This window comes from Clinocottus analis, unplaced genomic scaffold (assembly GCF_023055335.1).
Source record: "Clinocottus analis isolate CAN_PGR_092001 unplaced genomic scaffold, fCliAna1.0.p SCAF_11, whole genome shotgun sequence".
Taxonomy (NCBI): domain Eukaryota; kingdom Metazoa; phylum Chordata; class Actinopteri; order Perciformes; family Cottidae; genus Clinocottus; species Clinocottus analis.
The window spans coordinates 13,009,054-13,035,782 of NW_027175832.1; the positions used below are offsets into that span (position 1 = coordinate 13,009,054).

Consider the following 26,729-nt stretch of genomic DNA (forward strand, 5'->3'; position numbering starts at 1 on the left):
CCAAACTAAAGATGTGGTGTCATAGTTTGTCTATGTTACACTTATGAGGGGGAGTCGTAAACAAAGTAGTCGTAGAACTAGGTATGCATCTATAGTGCTCATGATGGCTCCCTGTGCACTCCTGTATAAGCCTATCAATCTCCTCCTGTCTGTTGTGCTGCTCGACTTCCAACATTACCAGAAAGGGGACATCTACCATCTTATTTTGCCAGATATAAGTATCTTTCTCTTAGATGCTTGCTGTCCAGAGGAAATACAATCATCCAAACTACTACGAATGTTTAAACATCCATTTAAAAATGCTCTTATGTTATGATTTGGATACTGTTTTGGGTAACCACTTTACACCTAACATTGCCATGCCCAAGCTGTGGTGTAGAATACACTCGTTCTAAAAGCTTTTGAAGGAACATATCCTCGAGCAGGAACATAGCTGATCTGCCGCAATATGGCCGGGTCCGCTGCTGCCTGGAGGGGACGCAGGGCTCTCAAGTGTCACGCTTTGAGCGTGACTGTCACTCATTTTGGTCTTAAGTCACGCCCTCCCGCCACACATCGTATTTCTCACGTTAAAAAAAACCTCTAGGCTATTTAATCTGCCGCAGCATGCAAACATGACCTGGTCGCACTGCCCTCACTATGGAGGAGTTGTGCCGTGACTCATCAGCCAATCAAAAAACAGAACTGGGTTACACGAAAAGCCAATGAGAAAAATATATATTTTGTATCTGTTGTATCTGGGTAAGACGTATGACAAGTGGGATAGCGACACGTATTTGTTGGCGCTGTTGTCGGCGCCACCCCTGTCAACAGCTACCAGGGGATATATGTCACGCTTGCCTGTCTTCAAAACTTGAGAGCCCTGGGGACATGATACCAGTTGAAGAGACATCTCTTTTTGAATCAGAGAACCGACGGCAGAATTCTCTGTTCAGGTCGTCCAGTAATTTGTTGCATTTCTTCACATGTTGAGTGTTGGAGGAACAAAGCTGGATGTGACAGATGAACGCAGTCTTGCGGGTCGAATGCACATTCATTATGCCAAGGAAGCTGTTAGTTAATTTTACAACTTTAAAAGCTTATTTTTTTTAATGAAGGCTATTGGAGTGTTTGTACTGGGGAGTGGGATTGATTGACTGGTTGGCCAGATTAAAACGCAAAACTGAAAGTTTGTCTTTACAGAGAGTATTCAGACTGACTACTCTGACCAATGCTGAGGGTTTGGTGCCACAAAGTGAAGGCTTCCCTTGATCTTTTGTCAGATCTTCACTGATTTCTGACTTTTTCCCAGTTGCTGCTGTGACCAGTTTTGGTCTAATCAATTGCTTGTTTCCATACTCCATTCCGGTCATCCTCTCAGCGGTGGTCTTGTTTTTAGGATTTGACAGCCGAGATAAGTGCTCAGTCCTTTTGACGTAAAGACTGTGGCTAAATGTTCTGAGGTTAAGATCCAGTTGTCCCTGTTTTTGGAGGTGGAAGTCTCATCATTCAATTATAAATTGAAAGGATGGTGTGCACCCAAAAAAATAAAGAACACCACAAGTACTACTCACAGCTTGTAGTGCAGCAAGTAGAGGCTCCTCTTGCTGAACTCCAAATACTTTGGGTCGAGATTTACATTTATCATATATTCAGGAAGACTTTTTGCTATTAGTGTGTCACAAAATAAGAGTTCCATTGCATTCAGGTCACATTGTATTGATTGTATATAGATTATTGGCTGGCCACACGTAAGGAGACGGCAGCCAAATCCTCTTGATGCTAGGTATGCCCCCGAAACTCGGGTGTAAACAGGAACCGATGAAACGGTAGTAAATACCCAGAGTATTGATAAGGTCCGGAATTAATGGTTCCGCTATCGGTACTTTATAAAGTGACTTCCATGTGCAAAAACGCAGCGTTGAAAACTTCCTCTCTCTATCTCTGTTTTTGTACGAGAGGCAAAGTCAAGCTTTACTCTGACACACACACTGACTCAAGCTCAGTACAGCATGATATATATGACAGAAGAAAGTGATCTGGAGTGTGGCTTCGTTTCATTCCAGAAGATGGTGAAAACTACCCTTGTCTCAAATACAATCAAACCCTCACAAATAAGACCGGGATTACCAGCAGTTGAGCACAACATTTGGCCTGAGGCTGCAGCCATGACCCAGTCCATTCCCCCCCTTTCTCTACCACCACCGGTCAAAGCGCGCCCCAGCCCACCCCTCCTCTGAATACCAGTGCTGGACCCGGCCAAAGTCTCTTCCCACTAGTAACGAGAGAAGATGTCACAGGAAAGGGTGTATGAGTGTCAGAGGGCTGTTACCCATTTTATTGTCAAAGGCATTTAGGTAACAATGAGTCTGCCTGTATATATTTAAGCAATAAGGTAAAGAGAGGCAGTACTGTATCGTTTAATCATGTACTGTTCATGGGTGTTGTTAGGTACGTCGGGTCAGCAACCCTTGAACAGTACATTATTGTAGATACAGTACTGCCTCGAGTACCTTATTGCTTTTATATTACGGTTACCAGCGACATTAAAAATAGTATTAGTAAGCTGCCTTTCAACCAAATAAAGTTGAAAATGATAAATGAACCTGTATAGCGCTTTAGTAGTCTTCCGACCATTCAAAGCGCTTTAACACTACATGACATCATTCACCCATTCACACCCATTCACACACAGATGAGAGAAGCCACCATGCAAGGTGCCACATCAGTAACATCAACCATTCACACTTCGTAGGCGCAGCTACGGGAGCAATTTAGGGTTAAGTGTCTTGCTCAAGGACACATCGACATGGGCTCGCGCAACCACGTAGAGACATAAATGACAAGTTGTTGTGTAGATCCGATCAATAAAATACGGCCGTTTAGTTTGTTTAATAACAGAACAAGGTTTAGATCTGCTCTATAGAAAAGAGAACCGTAAATGACATTTTGTGATCTGGCGCTATAGAAAAAATTACAGGGGGGGCAGGGTTTTTTTTTTCAGGGACCACCCCCCTAATACAATGATATATATATATATATATATATATATATATATATATATACATATATACACACACACACACGCACGCACGCTATACACCTCGCTATATTGCAGTTCACCTTTCGCAGATTTTTTTTTTTGTTGCTTTGTTTTTTACAGTGTACAGTATGAACGTGCATTGTGTTCTGCGCCCTCATTAAGCTAAGGGACTGTACTGTACACCTTGTCAATAGGTTTCCTCGTGCAGTGTCTCATGTACAGGACAGAATACGTCCGGATAAAAAGTCCGCGGAGCGGCTCCTGGACAAAGAGGCACGGTCAGAGGACCTCGTGGATTGATCATTAAAATTAAATTTGTCAAACATGTTCGGGCTTATTTTTTAAATCCACGAAACTTTGAGAGTGTTTAAATAAGAGAGAAATGTAAGAAAATGTTAATGCCTGTCTGAAAAAAGTGTATAAAAGTGTGTAGTTAGGGGCTTTACGGCCTTAAAACATGTATAATAATGGTAAAAAAATAAAGCTCACTACTTCGCGGATTTCGTCTATCGCGGGTTGTTTTTGAAACGTATCCCCCGCGATGAACAAGGGACAACTGTATATATATATATATATATATATATATATTGTGACGTCTCGAGAGGTCGGGATCATGAGGTGAGGCGTTGGTACACAAATAAGGACAGGCGAGGGTTTCTTTAAGTTAAAGTTTCTGTATTTAAATCGTTCTTAACCAACAAATAAACTTAATTCCAACCACAGTTGTTGTACCAAACAAACAAACATAAGTCCTTCCGTCTTCCACCTCACACCAGCTCTCCTCAGGCTCATCAGCCTCATCCTTTTCAGCTGTGCAGCCGCCTTCCCCTGCCTGCACTGCTGAGTGGGACTTGTAGTCTTTGTCACTGGGATGTCATGCTGGTTGCAGTCCTTGCTGCAACCAGCGGGAAGGAATGTACCTCCCATTGATGACCATTCCTCTTATGACATCACAATATATATATATATATAGAAGTGATGCTGCTTTAAAGTGCTCTGCATGGATCAGACCGCGGGGTCAGGAGCTTTGCGCATGCGCGATTAACTTTCAATCTGGACGCGGAACCTGCCGGTACATATTCATGTAGTGTATTTGTCCGCCCTGACTCGATGGTGGATCATTTAGGTATCTGTATAGTCCCGAACGCAGGCAGACGTAACTGCTGATCCCGTAGTGGTCACTCTTTCCATTGTGCACAATGCCAAAGAAATCCAGCAGTATTTCATTCCTATCTTTTTTTTATGGTCTTCAGGTCTACCGTTTTCTTCATCTCTTCGCACCAGTTGGTGAAGCAGTTAATTGCTCACTTTGTTTGGTTGACTTTTCTTTTTCGTTGTGCAACATTTCATGAGTCTCAATTTCTTTCCACCTGAATTATGCTCTTCGACTAACCACTCATCTAAAGTCATTCCCGCCAAAAGATCAAATTTGACACAAAACATGTTTGCCAACTGTCAAGCTGGAAATGACAACTAACGGTCGCACACTTTTAATCACCTGTTATTTTGAGTGTGCACTGATATGAAACACTGGTTAATGTAAACAGGCTGTGCAGTACTTTATTGCTTAAATAAACTACACCCTGTCTCAACCAATCAGAATGCTTGATTTGATCTAATCGTATTATAAGTTTTAATACAGTTAAAAATACAGTTAAAAATCAACATTGCAATATTATTCATATGTAAACAAATCATCATGCGTGAGCAGCAAGGTTTAAATAAGTTACTATTGTTGACTTTATACTATTCCAAAAAATAAATATATTTATTTACAGTATTCTTAGCAGTAAAGGGCTTAATAAAGTTCAACCACACAGCTGCGTCCCATATTAATTGTCCTTTTCTATCACAAAATAATCAAAAAGAACTGATGAGAGTATCGATAAGAGTACTAGTAACATGGGGCGACTGTGGCTCAGTGGTGAGCAGGAAAACAACGAGTCCGCGAAAGGTGAACCGTGTTATAGCGAGGGACGACTGTATATAAATATATATAATATGCAAAACAACCAGATTCCCTTTAAGGCTGTCTCATTATGATGCTGTCTGTTTGTATACAAGAAACATACAAACATATCAGCATAGGCCACATAGATGGTAAAGCTTGTGAAACCTCTTTTCAGTCTCCAGTCAATTCCACTCACATTGAGTAGAATATGCATTTACAAGCACTCTTACTGAGAAGGCTTAATCTCTGTATACTTACAAGGCCTTTCTCTTGAGCCTTGGTATCATCTCTGGCAAAACCTTTGCTTGGGAGCGATCAGGTAGGAAGAGCTTTCTTCATACACAGCCTCTTTTCCTAATAGCAGCCATTTGATTTACAATGCACTTAGTTCACTGCTTAGTTGCAAATGATTTAGACAAAGAACTTTGTCAGGCTATTGATAAGAGTAGGAAAATAAGTTTGATCTTTAATTAATAGAAGTGCATATGATTAACTGCTCCACTGGTCGGCAGTTAATTAAAATGTCTTTAAATTGAACTCAGAAGAATTTCTACCTGTCTTGGGATCAACAGAGAAGTAGGACTTTCCCTCCAGGAGGCTGTAAACTATCTTGGCACTGTTCCCGTAGGTTGGATCATCTGCATCTGAGGCTGTCGCTTGCAAAACTGATGTTCCTGCACAGAGAAAGGAACACATTAAGTGATCAAATGGTGAAAAGCCACAGACATTGACCACCACGAAGCAATAAAAAGAGAAAAAGTTGGTGCCTACAGCTTTAGTACTTTCAATAACATATTTCAGAGAAAGTTACTTCTCAACCTTAGAACTATAAAAGGGTCATGGGGAATATATCATTATGGTGGCCATTTCGATCCATGGATCATGCTCACTTTTACATTGCCACACCAGCAACCTATATATTGATAACTGTTTGAGTGCAAACTAAAGAGAACAGAGGAAAGTCCCCTGAACCTCAAAGTATTTGAGTTCATTCATTCATCCATCCACTTTTCCGGGGTTGAGTCTTGGTGGCAGCAAGTCCAGCAGGCTGACCCAGGCTTCCCTCTCACCCGCAACATTTACCAGCTCATTCTGGGGGACCCCAATGTCACAGGAAGCTCTGAGAGTGAGGACCTAAATGCCCAAGCAACAGACTACAAAATAAAACAGGAAGCAGAAAACTCAAATCATGACACCTGAGGCGTTCACTGGCAAGCCCTCCAGCGTGTCCTGGGTCTTCCCCAAGGTCTCCTACCAGCTAGCTGCTGAATGCTGGAACATTATGAGGAGTACACAGATGAGGGAAATCAAATGAAAAAGGAGAGATGTCCGCTCTCTGGCCAACAAGATGGATGAACTGCAGCTCTTCAATAGAGCAAACACAGACTTTGGCAGATCCGCCACCTTGTGTTTTACTGAAACCTGTCTTGGTGAGCACATCCTGGACAGCTCACTACATCTGCCGTGCTTCTAACTTCTTTGAACAGACCGCAAAACAGCGCTATCAAGAAAAACGAGAGGAGGCGGAACCTGCTTTTACATTAATAAAGGTTGATGTACAGATGCAGGAACTGCAACCTGCCTCTGGAGCTGCTGATTTCTCATCTACTCTGCCACCATTCAGTTTGTTCTCTGCAGTTACATCACTGTCTGGTTTGGGTCCTCCATCAAACCAGACTACTGTACAACGGACTGTCGGGTCCCCCCGTGGTAGGCATTACAGAGCTCATTATGCCAAAACCACCAGACATCAGAACAGTTTATTTCTACTCGGAGTCTGTCGCTACCCGGCTCCAATGCCAAGACAAGGCAAAGACAAGATGAGAGGGAGACGTAGCGTTCAATGCAAAACATAATTTATTCACTAAATAAGATGGGTGTCACAACCCCAAAAGAGGGGAAACAGTTAGAAAACATAGAGCACTGTTGCGTTATTATGCTATGATTTTACTGGTCTGGCCCACTTCAGATCAAAATGGGCAGCATGTGGCCCCTGCACTAAAAGGAGTTTGACACCCCTGCATTAAGAGATGGGAGGTATAGACGATAAAGAGCAGTGTGGGATAAATGGAGAGTGTAAGTATTAGAACTCATTTGGGGTTCATTTGACGACTTGAACTTGAGAAGTTCCCCAAGTACAGGGGGCATAGTGCTCATAGGCTCAAGGCTATAATAATATTGTAATACATGTCTATTTTTAAAAAGCAATTACATATAAAATAGCTATAACTTTCAATTATTATTTATAAAATAGCTAAAACTTTGTGATTCTGTTTAGGCATGCAGTGAAGGCTTCCTGATCCTATGTGAGGTCCTGGGACAGGGATGACAAATGTGTACAGATTGTAGAGTCCTCCGAGGCAAATTTAATTTGTGATTTGGGCTATAAGAAAATAAACTGAATTAAAATCTTCATCTCTAAGGCTGAGCACAGCCACCTTACAAAGAAAGTTCATTTTGGCTGCTTGCTCATTTTTTTGCAGAGAACTCCTCAAACTTGGTTTGAGGTACTGACTCATCTCACCCACTGCAAACAGCCATAGTGTGTGCCTAAGGTCCACATCGTCTGCAAAGAGCAGGAAACATTTTTCCAGTCTTGTATTGTTCCCATTTCTTTTGCTAGCTAGATCTGCTGAAGCACATCTGCCTTTATGTTTAACATGTTGTGCTATCAGAGATGTTCTTATGAGTTAGTTACCTTTCTGTCAGTCATAACCAGTCTGACCATTCTCCAATGACCTCTGCCATTCACTGGATATTTGTTCTGTTTTGTACCATTGTCTGTAAACACTAGAGATGGTTGTGTGCAAAATACCCAGTAGATCAGCAGTTACATTCATACTCAAACCAGCCCAGGCACCACAACCATACAACCTTCAAATCCACTGGCAGATCTTCTTGATTAAGTCAAGGTGCCGTCAACAAGTTTACTACTACTAAGCTTCAAATGTTGCTAAATCTAGCTAACACTGACCGCCTATCAGGCTTCCCTCTAAAGCTACTTCCCCCAAATTATTATTATGAATGTAAACATATCTTAATGAACATCAACAACAAATGGAAGACTCCGCTGAGAAGCAATGTGTGCACAGACTGTGTATGTGGAGGCATGTAGCTACAGGTAGGTGACATTTGGACCAAATTAAATGACTCGACAGGCTTTTAAGTCCTGTGATAACCTGAAAATATTTTGTTAGGTTAAGATGCTGTGAAGATTATGTTGTGAAGAAATGTGAAGAAAGTAAGGAGCTCCGATCATGTGGCCATTTATCTTTTAGCAAGACTCTTTATCATTTATTTGTTCTGCTGAAAATTCATTGATTCAGTAACATTTTTAGATGGGACTTAGGGTTTTGTTTGTGCTTTTGTTTTGTTTGTGATGGTGCTTTTGTTTTGTTTGTAATGGTTTTGTTTGTGATGGGACTTAGGGCTTTGTTTGTACTTACAGCAGGAAAGAATGCATCTAAATAAGGACAAATTTAAAAGCAAATGAGGCATTCTGCATTAGTATAACCTATACTTGTGCATGAATCATCCAATCTCTGTCTTTACATGACTGACGTGACAATACTACGGCAACGACGAGGATGACAAAAATGAAACGTGAAAAAATAGGTCAACGTTTACTTTTAGTTTGACACGGGCCACAAACAGCAGTCTCCTGGTGGAAAGTCTTGTGTTTGGTGAACCCATCCACCACCATTCCCATCTACCCAAAATCAGACTTTTACACACTTATACTACATCAACAGCTCTTACGCCCCACATACTCTGGGTTAAGTGTTTACATTGGAGTTAGTTGACAGCATGGCGAGTCCCATACAGTCAGTGTTAGTATATAACTAAGTCATGTCTGTGTGTCAGGCGCCATGCTCACCAACATCAGACATCTCTGGAACAGATGCCGAGAATGGTCCATCAGGGAAAGTTGGAGCATTGTCATTGACATCCTGGACCTTGATAATAAACTCTGACTCTGCCTCCAGGGAGCGGTTTGTCCGCCAGTCAATGGCCCTTGCATGTAGGACATACTGGGACTTCCTCTCACGGTCCAGGCTCTTTGCCGCGTGGATGTCACCCGTTGTCTCATCAATGAGGAAGATAGACCCGGCCCCCTCACCAGACAGGATGTAGCGCACAGAACCATCACCCTCGTCAGAGTTAGAGTGGAGCTGAAAATGTTAAAAGATATAAAATGAGCGAGGGAAGGAAGGAGACATAAATTGTCTGACAAGTATGTGATACAGAGTAATAGCCAAGTGTCAGGATGAGTGGTCAGTTAATGGTGAGGGGCACGCAATGAGAGGCACAGCTATCAAATCTGGGAAAAATAAGTTAAAGTTGCCATTTCACAATATGGAAAAGGAAAGTGTAATAGAACATGTTCCACAACATGTAGTCCCTCCTGAGCTAGATGTGTCAGAGAAAATTAAAGATGGAGAGGAAAAAATATATATATTTCGGGTACAACTCAGAGTGACAAGCTGTGTGTGTTTGGGTGTGCACGCTTTTGGGTTCATTATCTCAACTTATCCTTTTTTGCTTGATGCTTGATTCAGATTGCACGCTATTAGCCCGATAATGCCCAACAAAAAGAGATTGTTGATTGTTTTATCCTGTTGAATGCATCATAAAGGACAACAAATGACGCAGCATTTGAGACACCAACAACATCCCGACAAAACATGTTTTTGTCACCCTGAGTATAAGAAATGTTCTTAAACTATGTATAGATTCATAGTATTCCCTCTCAATTAACACTCAAGACCCACTAGAGTGTGTGGTAGTTTCCATATCCACAGAGTTCCTGCTTTCTGCTTGTATTTATTTATTTGGATAAAAACATAGCAACCAGGCACCAGGTCATAATACATCCAAGAGAAAGCTACAAAAATGGCAGACAGTGTCGAACAACAGCAAATATATGGCAAAACACCAAGCGGACAAGGCTCATTCCAAAATCAGTGTGAAAATCTAGGGTGGACTTTCACCCTCTGGTGAAAGTAGAGGGCTCACTATAATGGAGTATAAATAGAGTGCTCACTCTAACAATAATTGCAGTCAGGGGGCGTGGCTTCTAGTGACGTTAAGTCAGGGTGGAGGGACCAACTTCTAATAGATGCAGTGAACTTCATTTTCACTGGCCGTACTTGTCTTTGGTACAGTGCTAGTTTATGCTTTTCATTAAAACATGAAAACATTTGTCATTGAAAACATAGCAGCTTAGCAACATAGCAGCTCTCAGAAAATGTTGCCTTTAAAATAACATTATATTTGTGACATTTGACGATATAAATACTATTGAATTTGATTAGACAAGGTCCGGACTCTTTGTCAGATGTTGGTAATGGTAGTTTTTAGTATTGCATGTAAAGTCAATTAATAAAAAAAAGCAACATAACTTCTTTTTTCCCACTCTGATCCTTAAATCTGGGGATTTGATCTGGTCTCTTATGTCTCCAAATATCCACACGTTTAGCTCAATCCAAAATCATTCACTGTTCAATACAGAAAAGACTTCCAATATTTAAAGAACAAAAACACGGTTTTATTTGATTGTTGTATTTTATAGTATTCAGGCCATGTGGAACATGGCAAATCTGCTAACAATACACATGCCTCCTCGCACCAAAATAATGTTGGAAATAACAAAGTGACAAAGGAGTTAAATCTTGACACAGTTGGCACCATAAAATGAAACAAAGACAACATGACACAATCAGGCTGTGAAGAGAGACGGAACATAAATACACAGTCAGTAGGAGCTAGAATACAGCTGCAGTGTTAAGACAAAGGAAATCCATCTCCCTGGCACAGAATAAAACATTTTAATAAAAAGAGGAGGCAAAGAAAAAAAGGTAAGAGAAAACAAATCTAGCAGCACGGCTGTGTGTCAGTGTGCAGCAGCTGTTGAAGGAGCAGCAACTGACATTTTGAGGCTGAAGTATTTCCCCCTGTGCATGTCTTCCCAGCTAGAAGAACAAAGGATGTGAGGGGGAATTATAAATCCAAAAGCATGTGGGCGGGCAGGAAGCGACGGTTATTGATTTAAACAGGTTAATTCCCTTCTGGTGGAAAGGACATGCTACACAAAGCTCTAAAACTAACCATGAGAGCAAAGGCGCAAAGGCCCGATAAGGTGGTTTCACTCTAATGTGAAGTGCTTTGTCCTCTTCATAAAATATCACTGCATCATTCTGTCAACAAAAATGAACTAGAAAAGGCTTTTCCTGCTGGAAATGCATTGGAAAGCTGACAGCTTGCTAAAACAATGTTGACACCCAAAAGCATTGAACTCAATTCCTGAAAAAGCTTGTAGTTGAAATGTATAAATGGAAAAGTTGGAAGCAAAACTGCATCATCTAAAGAATCCATGGTAGTCGTAAAGGTAAACGGAAATGTGCAACTTCCGTGGAAAAAAAAAGAAAGCCAAGAACTGCACTGCTGAAAAACCTGATAGTTGAATTATAAAAGTACTAAAATTGGAAGTTGAACAGTTTATCTAAAGAGGCAAAGAGCTAAAATGTGACGCAGTATTACACCCCAACCTGGGTAGTATTGTGTTCACTGTTTGTTTGTTGTGTTGGCTGTCACTCACCCTGGCCAAGTCTACTACCGAATACTTGTGCACCTCGAGCACTGACTTTCAGTGCCTAGAGCGGCACACTGACAAAACCAGCAGAATTCAGTGCACTGAAAGTACCCGGATGGCGCACTGCAAACGGTCAAAAAATTCAGTGTAAAACGATGGACACTACTCGCACTAAACGGGCGCCATCTTTGCTACGTAGCAGAAGAGGAGGAGCCCTTTCCGCCAGCTTTTCATTAATTTATTTATATCCTCATGCCGCGATTGTGGAGGTGTCGGGAGTTTCCACATAGGTTGGAGAAAGAGGAACACAAGGGACAAAAATAGGGTAAGAAGTGCGTTCATTTTGTCAGTTTTAGTTTCGCGGGTATCGCAAGCAGATTTGTGGACGTCACTTCCGGCTTAATTTCGCGGGTGCCGCGAACAGATTTGCGTCCGACACTTCCGCCAATTGGTTAACCTAAGTGTTCCATTTGATACAACGCTTATCAGCGACGGAGTGCACTACAGATGTTAGTGCTCTGTATTAGAGAGCACTGTGTTGCAGTGTACTTTGTAAAATGTTCGGTAGTAGACACAGCCTATGTCTCTCATTTCAGACTCCTCCACCCTCGTGTGCCAACCTCATGTGTGATTGCAAGCCCCGCCCTCATTGTTTCCACCTGTGTCTCGTTCCCCTGTGTATTTTGTCTGCGTCTGCCCTCTGTCTTGTGCCCGTGTGTTTTGATGTAATGAGTGTTTGGCCGAGGAACCCTTCTCAAAGATGTTTGTGTTTAGAGTAAAGACTTTGTTTTTTCGGAACAAACCACTTTGTCTCTTGTGTCTGCTTTTGGGTCCAGCCTACTGTGGTCCTGTTCCCCTAAGACGCAGGAGAAGCTGGAAGCTAAACTGTTCAACTGTAGAAGTTGTCGTCGTAGAAGTAGTGGTTAATACAAGAGTAGTTTCAGCAACTGAAATTACATTAGTGGTAGTAGTAGAAGCAGCACCAAGTAGTACAGTGGCTCTCAAACTGTGGGTCCTTCATTGAGAACTTCACATATTACAAAAGTACACAGACTTAAAATGCCATAAATACATAGAGAAATGCCTGTACTTTTGTAGAAATGTTTACGTTATGCAGTTAACAGTTTACGGTTGTGCATCCACGATTCTTGGCGTTTTGACAAACGCCAAGCTTTGTGAGATCTTTTCAGCTGTTGCGGCTCTCACAACAGAATATAGATCTCAGCTTAACATTGACCATGAATTTAGAGTGGCCGAATCAAATCTACAACCCTGTTAAATACTATCAATACTATCTGCATATATGCACTCATTCTGTTTGGTTTTGCACAGATTGCACATTGTTATCCGAAAAATATATTCACTCTGTCAGCTGATTGGGGGCGTGTATGTTGAATAAACCAACCAGTCTGAGACGGCGCAATTTTGGTAAGCCAATCACAGTGTTGCTGTCAAACTTTAAAATAGTTTCCCCACTTTGATTGCTGTCAGTTGTCATTTCAGCTTGAACCGACGCGACCCTTCTCCACCCCATGCACCTCCAATGAGCACTCAGTCCTGCTCATCATTCATCAAGGGGTTGCGGCAACTCCCTTCTTCAACACCACCACCAGTGCCTGGACTCCAGGGGGGATTCTGATGGCTGAGATGTCAGCATTACTACCCCTTGCTTATCCTAAGTCAGGATGGATTCCAATTGCCAAAAGACTTTGCACGATTCAATAATATGCATTTGTAATAAATTCTTGTTAACTCTGAAATAAGTCTCTATTGGTTGAACTTTTGTTGGGGCAGTGGGGCATGAACATTTTTCTTCTAAAGTGGGGCTTAACAATTCTTTTTTGATAACTACAGGTCATTGAATAAACAGTTCTATCAGCAATAATATAAGTAGTCGCAGCAGCAGTAGTTGAAATAACAGTAGTATGACAGAGCGCCGCCGTGAACAGCTGTGTGTCGGGAGGGCGTGACTTAAGACCGTAATGAGTGACAGTCACATTCAATGCATGAGACTTGAGAGCCACGATACCTCAGTCTCTCTGCTCCTCTCTGCCGGCGGTCCCCCAGTTGAGGACAGAGTCCCGCGACCGGCCAAAATAACGAGACAGGGGGAACGGGAGGTAACAGACTGACACACAGAATTTCATTTTAAACTGCAAAGAATCGGGTAAGCAAGATTACTGCCCATTTAAGGACATTTATTTAATAATGACATTTGTTTTAAGTCATTAAACTGTATGCCCTTGTTATGTTAGTGTAAAGACTGTCTGTTGCTTCCCTTTCAACTTCATCCATCTCATTAAGAGGTATTTGTTTTTCCTATACTGAATATAAGATCATTTTATTACTTCTTCTTTGAATTGTATGGGCTTAGCTTACAGGGGGAATATAGTTGACCGAATGTGGGAAAGGGATCTGGTAACACACAAAGTGCCCAAAATACACTCACTAGGTAGGGGTATTCTCGGTTGCACTGAAGGGGAGCCCTGGGGGTTAACTAGACTACTCCCACCACAAAAGAAGTGGTTTTCTACTTCAAAATGGAGGTCCACCTGAGTTTTGTGATACCTTTGCTTGTTTTGTGTTGTGTTCACTTGTTAAGTTCATTCTATGGTTCAAGAATACTTCAAGTTTGGTCACCAATAGTACATAACTCTTGTGTTAACTGTGGGTTTAAATGCAATGTCAATTTTTGATTTGATGGCCTCTGAGGCCTCGAGTGTTCTAATATGTGGAGGAGACTGGAACATTCAGTTACAACCTAAACATGACTCCTCTAATACACTTAAGAGGCTAACTCCTAATGCCACGATAACAAAAAAATTGTTGATGGTACTAGGACTGATCAATGTATAGAGGGACTTCCACCCAAAAGAAAAACAATTCACATTCTACTCAGCAAGTAAAGGTGTATAGTCAAGAATTGACAATTTTTTTAAAAATTACAACTCAGACAGACACAGACTTAAAGACTGTGGGATATTGGACCACTCAGCTGTTTATTTGACTGTGCATCTGGATAATAAAAAGAAAATCATCCTGGCGACTTAACACAAGCATCTTGAATGATAAGACTTGCCAGGAATAGGTGCAGAAGGAACTTAAAGATTATATGGACAATAATAATAATGGAGAAGTATCGCCAAGTGTTTTGTGGGATGCTGCAAAAGCAGTGATCAGAGGAAGGCTCATAGCATTGACCACACACAGAAAAAAGGAAAGTCATAAAAAGCTACCTGTTGTAGAAGAGAATTCTAATGTTTTGGAGAGGGAACACATCGAAAGTACCTTACATTCTAAATCAAATAAGAAATGTCAGAAAAGAAATAAACAAACTATATGAGGAAGAACTAGAGAAAAAAAATCCAAATTTGCAAAGCAGAGATATTATGAGAATGGACCAGGGGCCCTGAAACTTCTGGGATGGAGGTTGAGGAAACAACAAGCAGACAGCTCCAAATACGAAATTAGGGAACCTGCAACTAAAAAAGTGTGCCATGAATTGGAGGATATTGAACATATTTTTGAAAATTAATATAGAGATTTATATAAGGAACCAAATACAACTAGCCCACAGGAAATAAATTAATTGCTGTAGTCATTAGATCTACCGTCTATGGGTGAAGAACAGAATAAAGCCTTATTGGCAGAGATTAGAATGGAGGAAATAGGGAAAGCAATTTCTAGATTAAAAGCTAATAAAGCGCCGGGTACGGACGGACGGCTTCCTAGCTGCGTGGTACAAGGCCTTTAACGATCAAACAGTGCCTATACTTTTTGATTGCTTTAACTATACACTTAAAGGGTGAACCACCAGGTACATGGAAGGAGGCAATAATTTTGGTTATTCCTAAAGAGGGGAACGACAGAAAAGAATAGCTCATATAGGCCAATCTCTGTACTCAATATAGACTACAAGTTGTATGCGTCAATATTAGTATATAATAAACGTTGGAGCATATAATAGTAGAACTGGTGGATCCAGACCAAACTGGTTTTGTAAGTAAAAGACAGACGCAAGATAATATTAGACGGGTGCTACACGTTATCGATCATGTGATTAAGGGGAATATTAGAGCCACAGTGATTAGTTTAGATGCGGAAAAGGCTTGCGACTCCGTTCGCTGGAGATATCTGTACTTGACATTGAGAAGATTTGGCTTTAAGGATGCTTTTATTAACTGTATCAGAAATCTTTACTCCTCACCAAATGCCAGAATAAAGATTAATGGACACCTCTCTCAGGTTGTCAACTTGGAGAGCCCCCTCAGCCCCGCCCTCTTTGCTTTATTTATAGAGCCCCTAGCACAGTTAATCAGGGATGATGAGGTGATGAAAGATGTCATGGTTAGAGGTTTAGAGCAGAAGATTTGTCTATATGCAGATGATGTTTTGCTCTTAATACGGGTCGCTTTTGATCTGGACTTGAAGCCGGCAAGGTTGGATGGGAGGTTTAAATATTGGCACAGAATTGGCATCAGTTCTTACTGTTCAATTTCACCAAAGGGAGAACTGGATAGCCCTAAGAAAATTTCAGAGATGTCTGGGTTAGAAAAACTGGATTTTTTTATGTACTTACAAACCAGGACTTACTTTAATAAGGAGATTAAAACAAAGGAGAAATGTGATGCCAATTTAATTGATATATTTATTGACATATATAAGACTATGGACAACAGGAAACTTATTCCAAAATTATACTCAAGTATTCAATCCAGGAGAAAACACTCAACAGATAAGGTTAGATTAAAATGGAAGAAAGAATCTGGACTTGTCATTTCAGAGGAGGACTGGTCAAATATGTGCTCTCTGCAGTCCACTTCCACCGGCTCGGGTCTCTGGAGGGAATTCTGTTGGCGGAATCTGATTAGATATTTCATAACCCCCAAATTAAAATGTGCACAAACAGGTGAGGCAGGAAGGGGTCTATGTTGGAGGAAATGTGGGGAACAGCTGGCAGATCATTTCCATATATTCTGGAGCTGCCCAGCCATTTAGCCATACTGGGAGGCGGTGATGCAAATAATACAAACTGTTTTTGGAGATGGATTTGATTGTTCCTTTTCTACAGTTTATTTGGGCAATATTGCAGATCACGTATTGGTGCAAGATAAATATTTGTTAAAGATATTGCTAGCAGCTAGCAAGAAGGCTATAACACGAAAATGGCTGCAGGCCAGAGTCAGAGAATGACTAGACGGATATTGTAACTGATATTCAGAATATGGAGAGAATGACTCTGAATCTACGGTTTGATACATTTTTGAAGTATTGGGAAAAATGGATTGTGTTTGTGACCTCACAGGATTATTATCGATCTGTTATTGGGTGAATTGACATTTATTTCCATCAGTGTACCATCAGTATAAATGTATAGGTGACCAACCTTTTGTTCCATGTCTGTATGTTTGTATCTTTGTTTCTTTAAAAAAAAAAAAAAGTATTAAAAAAAACCATATATCCTTGTGCAAGTTTACTATCCTCCTGGGGCTTCATTCCCAAACAACCGACTCAGAGAAGACCGTACTCGGCATGACCAGCCCTATTATCGGCTTCACCCCACCCCTCTTTGCTTGCCTTTACTGAAGGAACAGTTTCTTTACCGTCGCAGAGCTTAGAAATTCAAATATGCTCAAATTCAGCGGGAAAGCATGAAAACAAAAACACAAACATAGGTTGATTATAAACGTACACATTTAAAACAATAACACAAACATACGTTGATTATAATTTTTACAAGACAGGGTTGGGTTGCACAACTTTATTTTTTTACAACTGCCAACCGTTATACCTTCCAGAAACTTAATGTATTGTCACATATTGTCGAATAACAAAACATAAAGGGTAAACTGTCACAAAACCTCTCCAAAACAGAGGCAGCTGCAGTGGGAAGTAGTCACAGCTGTCTCAAACAGTAGACACTGATTCAAAAACTCATAGTGGCAACTCGAAAGTGCTGCAGCATGTGAGAGATGCCACAGGAAATGCCTGTAGGAGGTGCCGGTGCCACGATTTGAGCTTGCTCCTCCTGCAAAAAAGAGAAATCCTGCAGCCCACTTCATAGTCCTCAGACTGTCATCAGGTTAAATTGAATATGATTAAGGTTTGAGTCCACAATGATTAATAAAGTAAAAGTGATGAAGAGTAGTCCTTGGTATCCAACACCATAGCAATACCAATAGAGTATTTCATTTGATACCAACATGTGAATGGAAGCTGTGTGTGTGTCCTACTGGCTAATCACACTGCTCAGACTGTGGTTCTAGCCAAGGGCAGACTGGGAGAAAAAGTGGCTTGTGAGTTACTGTCAGACTGATAGCATATGATTGTGCTACGAATGAGTAATTGTCAAGTTTGATGTTGCGGTTGCCCACTGAACTAGCCAGAGGATTTCCCTTCCCCTCTGGCAAAATAACAATGAAAAACAAGGATTAATAATTATAATGATCAAAAGTCAGATTTTATGCCCACCAGTTTGGGCCATACGGACAGCATTAGGTACAGTTGTAAATTATGGCACATTGGATTTTATTTTAGAAATTCCACAATTTATCATTTAGTCATTATTGTGTTATTTGGGTTAAATTTACCAGCAGACTGCAGTCCCAGTATCGCATGCAGACTGATATACAACTGTGTGTTGCACATGTTTTCCATTTGTGTTTAAAACTCTGGTTTATTTTGATGTTATGCAGGTCAATCAGCACCCTGAGAGTTTGTTTGAAATGTGGCTCATTCATTTGGCACAATGAATATTTAACTGCTGACAGTTCCCGATTAAACTGCTCTGCAACAGATGAGTTAACTTCTCTCCGTAAGGTGGGACAGATGTTGAGGCTTCTCAACTTCTCTTCTGGACGTTTTTGATATTTTTTGGGTGGAATCAATCATACAGGGAGTATCTTTCACATGTCCCTGTGATTGGATGCCTTGCTGCTATCCTGTCACTGTCCAGCTTTGCTTGCAGTGGGAATGGGGACATCAGGTTCTTCACCCACTGCATATCGAACTGCAAATTCTTCTCAGCTGCTTGTTTGAGATTATCAGAAGTTTGGGCAAAAAGTCTTCCATCATGAGGCTGTAAAAATAGCTGTTTGGTGCGGTTGTTGGTGTGGCGAGCAACATGTCGGAAATGTAACAAGTGGGAAAGTGTTTAAAACTCAGCAGTCCGTGAGTGTGATCTCTTGCTGACTCCGTCCAGAATAGAATGTTGAGGTAGTACACAACTCCGTGCAAACAGGAATAGTGTAGGACACCACCTACAGAATATAACAAAAGATTGTACAGCACAATCATAAAACTGAAAACTGTTTCAAAAACAGCTTTGGGTACACATCATTGAAGTTTAATAGTTCCTGAAGCCTGATTATCATGTCTGCTATGGACCCCTCTGAGGATACACCCAGGGTGTCACAAGCTTCCCGGAGTTCCTTTTTTTTTTGCCAGTAATTTACAAAGACCAATTTCAATCAGTTGAAACACACATTACAACAAGGCACATTTTTTATAAAAAAATAAAAATAAAGCTAACAACCTTATGAATAATGACTAAGTTGATATTCTTACATCAAAACACTGAGATTCAAACAATGTGTACCTTCTTCGACTCGATAAGTTTGAGTATTATGTCCTCATTTATCTTATCGGGGGAATGTTTGTTGGCATCCTCTTTGATGCGATCTTTTTTATCATTGCCTTTTTGACATTAGTTTTCGGAAGAATGTTGCCAACTCTGGTATGCTCTCCCATCCATGGTGCCAAAGTGGAGTGGCGAACAGATGTGCTGTATGGGTTTGCCACGGATGACCCTATTCGCAAAACATATAACATTATAAATGCATTTGTTCAAAGGTTTAGTTAATGTAGCATAGCAATGCCTGAAAACGTATAGTTGATACCATTGTGCGTTAACTTTTTTTTTTAAATTGCACATCTAAAATATAGATTGCTTTCACAGTAACATTCATTTGATTGTTTGATGTCCCAGTGCACTAGATATGAAATACAAAAAATACTGTGAGGTTATTTTCATCTCTAATAAATTACATAATAAGCAAGACAACATCTCGTAGCTTTCCGGACGCCGGGTCACTACAATATTGCCTGCTTAAGTCTGATCTTTTAAATGCCGTAACTTAAGTCATATTATATCATAAGTGTTGCGCCTCCCCATAATAAACATGTTTGAAAAGGCTTAAATAGATAAAACAACGCACGGCATTTGTAATTAGGGCATTCAATTATCAAAAATTGAAAAACACAAATCTGGAAACCATTTAAATATTGATTCTGTAAACTATGTACAGCGAAAGTACATACAGTAAAAGTATATACAGCACTTTTACTGCAACTTTCTTTCTTTGAAGGTTATCCCCGCAAGAGTTGAAAGACAGTCAAAAAGCAATGTACGTTTCAAAGGTTAAAGCACTGTGCCCCAAATCTCTCATTCCTTGGGGGTTATCCCCAAGACTCAGTTTACTCACAGCGTAAGAAAGTCTCCATTTGATTGCTCAAATGGAGTGGTTCAATCCCGGGGACATTGTCCGAAAAGGAACTGAAGAGGTGCGCAGTTATCTCTGTATTTATAGGCAAATGCGAGGGAGAATCTTACAGTGGGAATTACAGTAGACATTGATTTACTGATCTGACCTTGGTCACATGCTCAATGCGCGTTTCTAGATGCAGCTGCAAAAAACTTCCAGAAAGGGAGGCTGAACAGGTGTCAGTTAGACTGGCGCCTTGTACGCAGAGTTGGCAGATGAAACGTGCCGATGCTGTTTGATGGGGTCATGATAAGTTTACAGGTGTCAGACCTTTCATTAGTGTGAGTAATGGGTGTCTGTGGTTGAACATGCTCTGAGCTTGGTCACAGGGTTCAATACCTCTTTGCAGCAGATCTTGCAATGACCATATTTAGACCTGTTGTCCGTAAGATCCATCTACTATGACCACATTTGGACTTGTCATAAAAAACAGAAAGATACTTAATATCAATGCAGCGTGATAGAAAACATTTTCCCTTATACAAACAGGAATGTTCCGAAGCGTATAAATGCAGCATTATAGAAGACATTTTAACTCATAACTTTCATAGTTATATTCAATAAAGAAGAATGAAAGAGGAAATAACTTTTAGAAAGAAAATAACTTATAATTTACATTCGCCAATCCTCAACAAGAGCATTTGTGATTGGTCGACTAGACGTTGGAGCGGCGCGTGATGTCCTCCTTATTAGTGTGTGTGTATGTTGTGCAGAGCGCATCAGTGTGTGTGTGTGTTGTGTGGAGTGGGGTCAGTGCTCGGGGATGTGTCTAAACTAAAGCTAATTTGTACTTCTGTATGGTATCCATTTTGGATTGTTCTTATAATCTTAACAGTAACAAATACTGAAAACCCTTTGGGACAAGAACAGTTGTCTCCTTGGTTGAATGTCCTTTGTTTATGTCTGATAATGACGTTCATGTGTTTACATTGAGGTTAACTGAAAGCTGGGTGCATCTCATGCAGATGCCGGAGGATGCCTTGGGCAGCAGTATGCGATAGAGAGGCGTGTCAAAGCGTATTTGACGCCCTGGCAATGAAAAGAGGCTGGTTTATCCCACGTATACTGCACCCGTAAATGCACAAGAGCATACAATGTGGATTAATCTGCCGCTTAAAATTGTTCCCATCAAATGCACAAATTCAGTTTCAGTAACTACAAAGCAGTTTTTAAAGATTTACAAAAATGGCCATGTTAGGATTTGTTGGAAAACAGGAAGAAGAAAAAAAGAATGAAAACCGGCCTCATCTTGTTTGTAAAAGTCAAGTCCTTTGTTCATATATTTGTGACTTAAATAAGACTCAAGTCAAAGTCTCAAGATAACACAATACAAGTACTTTGCTTTGTCTGAAAACTTTGTGATCAGTCTCTGTCTTATTTGAGATCAGTGTACATAATATTATGCTTGTTCACTTGTTTGAGAACAGAAACAGAACATTGCAAACATGACCTGAAAACTGTATGTCCTTGCTTTCATGCAATTACATATTGAATCCTCTTTGTTGCTCCCTTTCTTTTCCCAACATTTCTTCAACCCCCACTTCTACTTCCAATTTTTGCCTTAGCTTTCCTCAGTGCTCCTCTCTCCTCTGTACTATTCTTTACTTACCTTAACTCACCTATGCTTTTCTCCCTCCTTCGTCTGAGCACAATAGCTCTCTCTATCCGTCAACGTTGATACACACTGTGTGTGTGTTTTCAAAGTGGGTGCCCTGCCTGCACTTCAACCTCCCTGCTGTTCTGCTCAGAGCAATCAATAGAAAGCGAGGCTTCGTAAGAGTGAGAAAAAGCGTCGCTCAGCTGTCACAGCACCCAACAAAACAATGACTCAGTGAGCCCCGGGGAGTGTGTGTGCTCACACACTCTGTCAATGTATGTTTTTTTGCACCTTAAGCACATCTGTTTCCAACTTCAGTAAGCCACCCACATAACATAACCCTCGCCCGCTGAAACACGGAAACCCCCTGGGTCAAGTCCTCACCTTCATAAAGAATGCAGTGCCAATGTCATACATCGTGACTGTCAGAGCAGATTAGATCAGCCTCATTGCATTCTTGCATCCCAAATGGCCACTGGACAGGCTAACCGCTGGTTACTCGATCCACCACACTGGTAATGCTCACACATACGGTGAAGGTGTGGTAACAGATAATAGCCCTCCGGCTGGGGTCTTCTGTCCACACACTTCGATATTATCTTCTGCTTGAACAAGTATTCATTGGTTCTAGATTTTTCCAGCAATGTAACACCACATTTTAGCGTACATGTGCCCCTTTCACATGTCAAATCATAAAGTTGTGAAATGACTTCCACCTCAAAAGGCATCTGCACCAAACGCTTGGTGCCTTGTGGACACAGAAAAGTACAAAGGTGTATGCATAGCAGCTATGAAAGTTTAGAGGTGCTCCGCTGCTTCACACTCGGCTGTAAATTGCTCCAGTGAATGCTGGCGGTCCTGGTCTGAGGAGGCTAACAGGACCACATCACCTGTGCACAGAAAAGGCGATCCCGAGACCCCCAGACTTAATGTTATCTTCCTCCCCCCTCCCCCCGGCAGCGCCTTGATATCCTGTCTGTGAAGTCATATTAGTGGTCCCATCTGCACTGATTGCCAGAAATATGAATCCTGTCTCTCCATTTTCATTTGCCATAACAAGGCCATGTGGGCCTTGAGGGAGCAAGGGAGCACTTATTGCAGAGAATACAAACACATCTCTTACTGCTGCCATTGCAACAGGGGTCCAGCACCCGAACTCCCACAGCACCCCCACACACATCTCAGAGGGAAGTTGAAAGTCTTCCCCAAGTCCACAAAACACATGCAGATTGGTCTTCCCACCATTCCTGTGTGACATGACCAGGACCTGCATGTACACTTGCCCCTCATTCCCTCAACTGACAGATCATCTCCTAACCTTTGTGTCCCAGGCGTAAACAGTTAAACTCCTCTGCAGTCCAAATATGGTCATTACAGCCCAAATCCAAGATGGCAATGTCGAAAATACCAAACTTGAAGCTGTAAAGCTGCTTACCACAGCTCCACTTCTTGCAGTACACAGTCAATGGTCCCATCCCTTGTATATTCTGCCTGCCTTTGCTTCACTGACTGCCTATCATTAAATCTCTAACTTTAGTAACTCATTTGGTACCCACTCCAGAGAAATTCTAAAAATGCTATCATCAGATCCAAATTCTATACATAGCACTATAATACACTTTAAAACATTGTGCTCTGAAGCTTCAAACTGCTGTAAATTACAGGCACAAAAACATAAGAGACTGTATTTTGTTCCCAAGTTAGTAGTTATTTCAACACGACATGAGCTTAGGAAATTTCACCAGCAAATGTATGCTCTCTGCTTAACGCATGCCCAGAAAAGACATCAAAGAAGAGGTTAGGGAAAACAAAGTCAATTTTCTTTGAAATATGAAATGCATTAATCTCTGAACTGCATGAAAAGAAAAAACATTTAGGATGATAAATATTTTACCTTTCCAACGTATTGATGTTCAGGTCCAATATGTTCCTCCAGAACAAAGAACTGGTTCCAGATCCAGCCTCTCTTGGGCCGATAGGGAAGATCCATGTCAGTCTCCAGAAACATGGTCTTGTTCCTCTGTACTCTTATGGATGCTCTGACGTTTGGATGGGAGATCTTGGAGTTAGACTTAGCATTTGTATATATTCGTGAAGTTCGGAAATTGGAAAGAGATTCAGGATTGGATAGTGTAAGAGGGCTGGCATTGTAGAAGGTGCTTAGGTTAATTGTATCAGGTGAGTCGGATGTTTGCTTAGGACTAGGTAGCAAAAAGGATTTAGTGTTAGGGAGTGTCTCAGAATTTGTGTTGGGCTCGGCCACTGCTTTAGAGTTGGACAATGCCTTGGGCTTTGTTGTTGGATTGGTTTTGGGGTTGTTTGAAAATTGCTTTGGATTGTTTAAGGTATATCGAGAGTTTGACTTGGATGTGATCCCTTGCCTTGAATTAGAACTCTGTTTGAATGCATGCTCTCGTTGGAGTCTTTCATTGGAGTTTGATGTGGTCGATACAATTGATGATGGTACGTTTGAGTTGGCCCTATGGTTGTCAGTAAGATAAGACATGGGGTCAAGCCGAGGCTTTAACTGAGACTTGATCCAGAGGCTGCTGTTCAAGCTTGAGTTCTGGCTAGGATTCACTGGAGACATGTGTTTTTCAGGAATGGAGCTTGGCAGTGGGGCTGGTTCAGGCAGTGACTTGAGCCCCAGATTAGGGTACAGGCTGGGGTTAGTATGTCGAATCAGATCGACCCGGGTCCCATAACAACGCTGGGGGACACATAGGAAGACCACAAGTGGATAAAGACAGGAAAGTGCAGCCACTCTGGCTGGAAGGGTCATTGTCAAGAAATAATGGTCTGGGACTGTTTTCCCCTCTCAGTTCCACTGTGTCATACCACTGTGGGCGTACACAAATACTCGCACACACCCACAAATACCCTAAACACACTTGTTTACAGTTCTTTTGCAAGTTCAAGGTAGTCATGAGTGTCTATATTGTGCGGTCCAACAATTTTGTACAGTTCAACTCCATGATGTTTAATCTGTTCAACTATGTATGGACAAGAGATGCTTCTTAATATGTTGCAGCAACTTTCTTCCTTCTAATATTTTTCCAACAGATGAGGACCATTTAGTTTATTTTGAAAAATTAAACAGTATCCACTTTAGATAAAAGCTGAAGTCTCTTTTCTTCATGTTGAAAGCAAAAGAAAAGCTGATTGGTTGGTCCGAGGATCGTCAAAGGTTTGCACTTCCTGTAACAGAGAAGATGAAATTCATTAACTTTTTTTAAAAACAAACTGATTTGTGTGAACAAAAAAGAAAAAAGCCATTCTTTGGAAATGTCCCTAAAAGCCTTCGATAATAATTACACAGATTCTAGGACAATTCTACCACTCATCAAAGTTGCTCTCTGTCAAATCTGTTTTGCCATGCTCTGGTTAAAGACAATATTGTCACTTTGTCCTATACACAGACATTTTTAGCTCATTCCTAACTGCCAGTTTTAACATGACATCTCTGTAATCACATTCAAAAAAATCACGTGCTCAATGTATATGTTTTCATAACCAGCGAGTACATTGTATTGCCACTGACATTGATGTACACATTCAATAACAGAAAAAGTGTCATGCAGTATGCTTCCGGGATACTTCCTCATTTCCATAACCAAGACATGAAACCAGCTGAGCGGTAAAGAGACAACCTCTTGTCAAAAAGGTCATTTTTAAACAAGTGGGTGGACCACTTTCCCCTGTTTTACAACTCTAAGCCTAATGACACTGATGATGAGCATCTTGTGTCGTTCTGGGGCTGCTGCACCTTCCTACCATCTAGACCTGTGAAATATGTAATTAAGATCTGATGCTGCTTCATCCACATGCATAGTTTGAGCAAGTCTGAACGGAGTAGCCAGAGGGAGGAGCCCCTGAGAAGAACCAAGGGAACAGCTTGTCCATGCTCACATCACGCGATGACTTTTTTACATCTCATAAGCTGGGACAGGAGCTTCTCAAGATGAAGCTGATGGTAAGAAGACAAAAAAAACAATCCAGAGCTCTCACCTCAGCTGTCAACTTTATGAAACCGGCCTGTCAGTTCCTGTTTGTATGCAGTTGACACACAGGTGTCCTACATGCCAAATAAAGGCAAAAATGTGGGAGTGAAATAAACGTAGCTGAGGTAATCTGACACCAGGAGTGTATGGATGAGTAAACAATTTAGACAAGCTGCTGGCTAAAGCTGCAAAACAAGAACCCTATGCTTAACATATTTGGACATTCGTGAATTTGTATTGATACATCTAATAGTAAGTGGTAAGTCAGTGGTAAATGGCAAATATTTACCATAAAAGCATCTCTGAGTTCCACATGAACATACACTATTTACTGAATCTTTCACCTTCTTCTACGAACGAACTTATCCACTTGCAAGCAAACACTTTTCATCCAACAATAGTTGTCTACAGTTTGTCAACTTCATTTTTTCATTCTACATTGTTATAATGAACTAAAAAGCATACTCCAAGCTGTAAAAATAACTTGAGAACAACAGCATCTACCAAAAGCTTTAAATTCTCCTCTCGATGAGTGTGCTGGTCTGACAACTGAAAAATGCTGTAAACAATGTTTTGTCTGTCCTAATTGGCAGGATGTACTGCACATGAAGCCTGCTGGAATGATTTACATTAAGCTTTAAGCTTGCATATGCTTCAAGTTAAATCACTCCACCTGTCAGCTACATCAGCTTCACCTACAAGCAAGCAAAAATAATATGCAAGTGATAAATGTTTCATCAGTGATAAATCTTGGCCAAGAAAGCATCTGCTGAAATTATTCTCCTTTTCTCTCATCTCTCTGTTTGATGGGATCAGTGGCGGCTGGCCAATAGAGGCTGGTCGCCACTGATTCCCACCTTGAGCCACCAAAAAAAAAAGAAATTATTATTATTATTTCGTATTATTATTATTAATTGTAAAAAATATATAATAGTAATAAATTAAACATATTGTCAATATGTGTGTTTTTGAGCGATGGAATATACCTAGTATTGTAAAAAAATAGGATATCTGCGCAAAATA

At 40.9% G+C, this 26,729-nt stretch overlaps 1 protein-coding gene across 2 annotated transcripts in view; it reads right to left on the reverse strand.

The window, feature by feature from the left end:
* Positions 1-26,729, reverse strand: part of LOC137780688 (cadherin-18-like) — a 71,658-nt gene that overhangs the window by 36,333 nt on the left and 8,596 nt on the right. For both annotated transcript variants that reach the window (XM_068568871.1, XM_068568879.1), the window contains exons 2-4: positions 23,600-24,903; positions 8,851-9,145; positions 5,528-5,647 (exon numbers count right to left, since the gene is read on the reverse strand). In XM_068568871.1, the coding sequence (XP_068424972.1) occupies positions 5,528-5,647; positions 8,851-9,145; positions 23,600-24,487 (1,303 nt within the window). In that variant the 5' untranslated portion in view covers positions 24,488-24,903. The remainder of the gene's footprint in view (positions 1-5,527; positions 5,648-8,850; positions 9,146-23,599; positions 24,904-26,729) is intronic.